Source organism: Hippocampus zosterae, chromosome 19 (assembly GCF_025434085.1).
Source record: "Hippocampus zosterae strain Florida chromosome 19, ASM2543408v3, whole genome shotgun sequence".
Taxonomy (NCBI): domain Eukaryota; kingdom Metazoa; phylum Chordata; class Actinopteri; order Syngnathiformes; family Syngnathidae; genus Hippocampus; species Hippocampus zosterae.
The window spans coordinates 11,509,371-11,516,660 of record NC_067469.1 but is presented as its reverse complement, the minus strand read 5'-3'; the positions used below and the strand labels follow the sequence as shown (position 1 = coordinate 11,516,660).

Below are 7,290 nucleotides of genomic sequence, written 5' to 3'. Positions count from 1 at the left end.
ATTAATTTAAATAAATTTTAAAGGGATTAAATTTTTTCGCACGAGATTAACGCGGCACACGTCACAAGCGGACGTTACGTTGCTCTACGAATACACCAGAACAAAACAACAAGCGCGCTGCAGAAGTCCACGCCCATGTCTGTTTTGCCAGCCACGGCAGCACGAGACACCGAAAACGGATACTTAAAGACTTTATGAATGGAGAGTTTACTTTTAAAAAGTTGCCCGATTGCTCCACTGACAAGACAAAAATGATCTGTTCTTCTCTCTCTCTGTATCATACAGGTATACGATGTATGCCACTGACACGATTGTCACTTGTTTGGAACTTTTTTGTGTGGAAGGTTACAGTGTTCTGCGTCCATATAAATAGAGCGGGTTTAAATTACTTTAAATAGAGCGGGTGCAGCTTGGAGTGTTTGTCTGACCGTGGTAGCGACCTAGCGAAAATAAAACGTCTCCAGTGTTGTCAGCGAACCAAGTGTAGTCATTCGAAATGAGGTCTATACAAAAATTGTAGAGAGACTTCCGCACAAGAAGGACCAACACAATCAACATAGCCTGACTGTGTTAGGGGGAGTGGACCCCCCCTCCTTTCAGAATGGTTTGCCCCAACAGCACGGGGGAAGTGCGTGCTTTTTTGTACGGCGGGCAGTTTTGAATACAGCACATAATGAACACTGGTGTCCGGTGTCTCGTTATTCTTCAACAAACATACAGAAACAGACTGCTGTGTTCAAAGTAAACTTGAAAAAAACGAAGTATGCAGCCATGGTTTAAATCTACTATAGGCTGAGTACTAGTTTACCTTAGATGTGCACTTTATAATGTTTTATTGCTCTGTTTTGATTTTATTTTTAATAAAAAGCTGTTAAAGCAGCTGTTGTGTGACAAAATATTGTTTTCACTGTTGTTGATGGAGCGGCCCGGTAGTCCAGTGGTTAGCACGTCGGCTTCACAGTGCAGAGGTACCGGGTTCGATTCCAGCTCCGGCCTCCCTGTGTGTTTGCATGTTCTGCCCGGGCCTGCGTGGGTTTTCTCCGGGTGCTCCGGTTTCCTCCCACATTCCAAAAATATGCATGGCAGGCTGATTGAACACTCTAAATTGTCCCTAGGTGTGAGCGTGGATGGTTGTTCGTCTCTGTGTGCCCTGCGATTGGCTGGCATCCGATTCAGGGTGTCCCCCGCCTACTGCCCGGAGACGGCTGGGATGGGCTCCAGCACCCCCCGCGACTCTAGTGAGGATCAAGCGGTACGGAAGATGAATGAATGAATGAATGTTGTTGATGGACAGTAATATTGTGTGAGAGATTATGTGTGAATAACTGCTCCAAGTGAAAAATGTTCTTGTAAAATTGAAAATCAAAATTGTTATTTCAGTAAATATTTGCATTTGGCACATAGAAAACTGATTCATGATTCCATGTTGATGAGAGCATTAAAATGGGGGGAAAATAGGACAAAAAATGTCGAAGGAAATTCAGAAACGATAAAAAATGTGTGAGTAATCACGATTAATTTTTTAGTCCAGTTGAGTTAATTATGACAGTTGCATTTTTAATTATATTAAATATTTTAGTCGTTTGACAGCTCTAATTATAACGGCAATTACAATGCGAGATTTCCTAATTCATTCCAGACAAGAAAGAAAAAACTTTCCAATGCAGTCAAGGAAAATAAAACTTCAGCATCCCAGTTTGAAGGTACATAAAATACAACCAGCCTGATGAAGGCTACTCAGATCAGAAGTGAAATTTCAAATTTCATTGATAACTGTTCATCTCATCACACTTGGGATACTTAATCTGATACTTCAATGAGAATCTTTGGCCACAAACCGAGCAGGAAAACGGTTATTCAGCAGTGTGGGTTATTGTGTGGGAAACTAATTGTACTTTCTGACAGAATCTTTTGCCACAATCCGAGCAGGCAAAAGGTTTCTCACCAGTGTGTCTTCTAGTGTGTGTTTTTAAGGTTCTCTTCTCAGAGAATCTTTGGCCACAAAGTGAGCAGGCAAAAGGTTTCTCACCAGTGTGAGTTCTTGTGTGATTTTTTAAGTGTCCCTTCTCAGAAAATCTTTGGCCACAAACTGAGCAGGCAAAGGGTTTCTCACCAGTATGTGTTTTTGTGTGCCTTTTTAAGTGTCCCTTCTCAGAGAATCTTTGGCCACAAATTGAGCAGGAAAAGGGTTTCTCACCAGTGTGTGTTCTTGTGTGGTTATTTAAGTGTCCCTTCCGAGAGAATCTTTGACCACAAGCTAAGCAGGAAAAAGGTTTCTCACCAGTGTGGCTTCTTGTGTGGTGAATTAAGTGTCCATTCTGAGAGAATCTTTGGCCACACACTGAACAGGCAAAGGGTTTCTCACCCGTGTGGATTCTTGTGTGGCTTTTGAGATGTCCCCTCTCAGAGAATCTTTGGCCACAAATTGAGCAGGAAAAAGGTTTGTCACCAGTGTGTGTTCTGGTGTGTGTTTTTAAGGTTCCTTTCCGAGAGAATTTTTGGCCACACACTGAGCAGGAAAAAGGTTTCTCACCAGTGTGGGTTCTTGTGTGGCGAATTAAGCTTCCCTTATGAGAGAATCTTTGACCACAAGCCAAGCAGGAAAAAGGTTTCTCTCCAGTGTGGGTTCTTTTGTGATCATTTAAGCTTTCCTCCTCAGAGAATCTGTGGCCACAATCTGAACAGATAAAAAGTTTCTCACCTGTATGTATTCTCATGTGTCTTTTTAAGTTTCCCTTCCGAGAGAATCTTTGGCCACAATCTGAACAGGCAAAAGGTTTCTCACCGGTGTGGGTTCTCACATGTCTTTTCAAAGCCCTCATACCAGTAAACATCTTCCCACACCGAGAACATTTCCAGAGTTTGTTGTCAGTGTGACATGTCAGATCACCATCAGACTCTTCATCCTCATCACCATCAATATTTGATGATGTGTTGTCACCATCTTTCGTGCAAGGGCGCTCTGGCTCCTCCTCTTTTTTAATGTAAAGGGCCTGGGCCTCCTCTTCCACCTGAAAGTGGGAGACCTCTCTGCTCTCCTCTTCCTCTTTAATGTGAGAGGGCTCTGCATCCAGCCGCTCAGGACAACCATCTTCACTGATGTCTGCAAGACACAAGGAGACAAAAACACACGTGGAATTATGATTTACACTTAGTTCAGATTATAATTAAATATGTGACATTACCAACATCACATATTAGTAGTGGATTTTTCTTTCTTTCTTTGATTATTTTTATCCTTGGTGGTGGTTTAATTCTTTTTTTACCCTTGGTTATTTGTCAAAAGAATTGTCCAAAGTGTGACATTGCACATTTTGAGTGGTGGACAAGTCCAGAGCGCAAATTCTACCTTGTGCTTTTCAGCTTTCGCAGGGCGTTTCGTTTAAAATCAAACTCTTCAGGGGGCAACGCTTTTTTTTCTCAAATCAAATCTCTATATAATTGTCTTGTTTTGCCACAAATCGTATCTTGGCTAAGACTGTCCCCTGCTAGCCGTTTCTCATTTATGAAAATAAGCATACGTTTCTCCACTTCCTCTAATATTTGTTCACTAAACACACGAGATCCTTTAGCCACATCACTGACTTTATGACAGTCTTTCTTTTTTCTGATGCTGTTGATTTCGGCATGCCAAAGTCCTTAACCAACACAGACACATGCACACCTGATTCATATTTCACTCTCAAATCTTTCTTAAATTCAATAGTTTTGCACACTATTTTCCTCTTTTTTTCAGCAGCTTTACTACTTTCACTTGCTTTCTTTTGTGCCATGCAGAAATAACAGTCCAATTTGCGTCGATCTTAACAGACTTTTTTTTTTTAATCTTGATTGAACACGTTTGCTCTAACGGACGCACAATGGAAGCTCTTTCTTTTAAAAATATATATATTTATTGAACACGTCTGCTCACAACGGATGCGTCACTTCTTCGTCAACCCAAGAAAGCATCACTTCCTCGTGTGAGGAAGTCAAGAGAAGTCGAGTGGCGCATTCAAGTGCTCAAGCGCTCAGTTTGGTGGAGAACTGAATGTCGGTCGTAATCCAAGGCATAAAAATCTCAAAATTTATTGGTCGAAAACCGATTTGGTCGAGAACAGAGACGTTTGAAAACCGAGGTTTGACTGTATTTCTTAGTTCTGGCTAAATACCATGGGCCACAAGTAAACCTGACGCTGTTAATATTATTGTGTGTGTGTGTGTGTGTGTGTGTGTGTGTGTGTGTGTGTGTGTGTGTGTGTGTGTGTGTGTGTGTGCGCGTGTACTATTTTTGTCAATCAACATAATATCAATGACTCCTCACCCCTTTATCAATGCCAAAGCATGGAATAGGAATTGAATGATTAAAATCATGTGATGCATCTTTAAAAATAATGAACTTATGATATATAGACTTCAATACTTGCCTCGGAATCATGCCTCATATCGAATCTCTTTCATGTTTTGTGCGTACATCACACGTGAGCTGAGTGATACGCCCTTGTTCGGATGATTCGGATTAAAAATCTGACTAGCATTCCCATTTCTTAAAAGTTGTAGGTAATGCACCTTTCAGTGTCGTTTTCGCCGCCAACTCAATCCATCATCCACGCGCTTTCTCAGCGTGCGGGTGAACATATCAACCCTAATGCGCACGTAATGTTTCCTAACCCCTCCCCCCCATGAAAAATCCAGAAACGGTTATAAGCTTTTGTTTGAGTTTCTGGAAAACAATGTTTTTTTTTTACGTTTAAGTACTCTTACAGTTACAGTTTTTCTGTGACAAACTGACCCCGGCCACCCATCAGAGAAGCGAAAAGTTACGTGGCCCTCACGGGAAAGTTTGGGGACCACTGATTTATGCTTAGGGCAACAAAATGGCGAGCGCCGGCCACACCCGCACGCACGCACGCACGCACACGCACACACAAACGACGAAAATTACAACAACACTGTGTGCATGTGTGTATACAAGAAAAACATGTGAACGCTGTGAACAAGAGACACGCGTGAGAATAACAGTGTGATCGAACCTGCTCCGTAAAGAACAATTCTTGGATGCATCCTGCTCATGGCGTCCAGTAGTTGACGTTGTCGCTTGTGTTCCTCTTTTTCTCCACAAAGTTCCTCCTCGTACTCTGCTGTCCTTGCGCACATTTTCACACGAAATTTACAACAACACTCTACGCTTACGATCTCTCTCGGAGCGTTGTGTTGAGCACGAGCGCCTCTTTGTTAGCAGCTAGTAAGCTAAACGAAGCTAAAATCGGCCGAGAAAAACACCAACGTACACCGAGACGACTTTAATCGGACACAAAGATTCAACAAAAGATCTTCTGGTCCAGCGAGATGATGGTGGACGTCCCGAGTGAAGGTTTGACCACGTTAACTTCAAAATTCAGGAGAATTTTGAAAAGGGTATCTATGCTTCATTGCGGCCAGTCATGGACAGCGCTCAAGTCAGCGATTACTAAAACTCTGTATTACGGTAACGTGCCGCCAGCCAGCGTCGTTGCCCCCCTTCAAAATAAAGGCTTGCCAAATAATGTATTCCCGTTCCTGGTTTGTAATAAAACATATCTTAGCGGTCAGGCAACGATAGGTGCATCCAGGGTGAATGGAAACTGTCTCAGAATAGTACCACGAAGCATTCTGAAGTTACGACAGAAAATGAACTCCATATTAACTCTCCATCAATAACTAAAATTTTACCTCATTTTTTAAAAAAAGCATGAACATTTGAATTTTATTTATCTCAGAACCAAACCAGGCCACCTCAGGTATCAAATTTTCATTGAGATCTAATATTACATTTCAAAATTAAATCCCCCTAAAGTCTGACATTTTGACCTTTACGCCTGATTTGACAAAATCATTAAAAAATTCAATTTTGTTATCTCGCAACCAGTCCAGGACAAGGGCACACGAGGCCCGCCGGGGTATCCAACCACAGTACAGATACAGATACAGATCCAAACAAAAATATTTTTCTGAGCTTTATATTTTGTTCAAGCCAATCAATATTGTTATGGAAAACAATTGTTTTGCACGCACAAGCATAATGTGTTTTGTTTTTTGTTGTTTACTATGGCCACCTGCTTTTGAACAAAGAATAAACCATGACTGATAAGAAGCCAAAAGGCTATTTATTTTTCACACTGTTATCTTGCCTCCCCAAACTGCTTGGAAGTTACTCTTTGGAAAAGGTACCAAACTGACTGTGGAAAAACATGGGATAAAACAAGAAAAAAAAAACGACATTCTTTGTGCGCATTTTTTAACACTGCTAACCCTGCTCATGTTTGCAGGGGAGCTGAATAATCACATAGTGGATGTTGCCATACACCTACACACTGGATTAGGATCATGCGAACAATGTGATGCTGTGAATTATGTATGAGGTTCAAAACAGATCTCATGAGGTTCTTGTGAAGAAATCAACTAATGTGACAAGATCCGGCAAGTTACATTTTGTAATCGGTACCAATTGACAGTGGAGGCCTGGAGGTTATTTATTTATTTGTTTATTTAATGAGCATACATAGTTTTGTCTTAATTACAATCTGAAACAGAAATTTACCCAGTGGATATTTTTTTTGGGGGGGGGGTTGTTTTTTTGTTTGTTTGTTTGAGCCTCACATTGTGTGAATGTGTACTTGATGTTTGCATGCAGGACCAGATTGAGGGTTGACCCTGGTGAGTGGAAACATGGTGTCGTCCGTTTGGCGGCTCAATTAAATGAAATTTGGGAATTTGGTTGTTTCATGTGTACGCGCTTGGTGTAAAAACTTCACAAGCTCTGTCACCAACTTAATGTGAAAATCTGCGTCCGACTTCGTGCCTTCTCTCCTCTGGTTCGACTCGAGAGGCGTTCAAAGACAACCTCCGAAAAACGGAAATGAATTATCACCTCAATGACACTAAGAAAAGCAAAAATCAACCAATACAGAAACTCAAGCGATGAAATCACAAAATAAATTCTATGGTGGCGTTTGTGAACAGTGGTGTTTCTGGGGAGGGGCCAACAGGGGCCAGTGCCCCTGTAGCACTAGTTGTAGACCCCCCTGTGCCCCTCCTCCTCCCCCAACGAACGTTATGCAGTTGCGCTGAGTCGCCAAAGCCAAGGTGGAACGGAAGTGCGTGGTTTAATATTCTAGTCAGACCTTTTAGTGCACTGCAACACTGAACAAAGACAAGCGCGAAGGTGAAGCATCCCTCAGAGAAGCAGTCCCAAGATTACCACGACGACGAGTGTGATTATATTGTCAAGCAGTGGCGGATGCTGGTCTGTCAAGGAGGGGAAGCTCAATT

At 41.9% G+C, this 7,290-nt stretch overlaps 1 protein-coding gene across 3 annotated transcripts; it reads right to left on the bottom strand.

Moving 5' to 3' along the window:
* Positions 1-1,611: 1,611 nt before the first annotated feature.
* LOC127591894 (gastrula zinc finger protein XlCGF57.1-like) lies at positions 1,612-5,453 on the bottom strand. Of its 3 annotated transcripts, none has more exons than XM_052052174.1 (3): positions 5,013-5,453; positions 2,394-3,103; positions 1,612-2,141 (listed from the first exon to the last, which is right to left on the bottom strand). In XM_052052174.1, exons 1-3 carry the CDS (start codon positions 5,134-5,136, stop codon positions 1,854-1,856), a joined length of 1,122 nt encoding a protein of 373 aa, XP_051908134.1. In that variant the 5' UTR covers positions 5,137-5,453; the 3' UTR covers positions 1,612-1,853. The 3 variants fall into 3 exon arrangements, with proteins under 3 accessions (XP_051908134.1, XP_051908133.1, XP_051908132.1); XM_052052173.1 differs by having other exon boundaries at positions 1,612-2,188; positions 2,441-3,103; XM_052052172.1 differs by having other exon boundaries at positions 1,616-3,103; positions 5,013-5,451.
* Positions 5,454-7,290: the final 1,837 nt, after the last annotated feature.

Coding starts and splice junctions, on each gene's coding strand:
- LOC127591894 (XM_052052172.1), bottom strand. CDS start 5,136: ATGTGCGCAAGGACAGCAGAGTACGAGGAGGAACTTTGTGGAGAAAAA. Junction 3,104..5,012: donor AATTGTTCTTTACGGAGCAG/GTTCGATCACAC, acceptor TGTGTCTTGCAG/ACATCAGTGAAGATGGTTGT.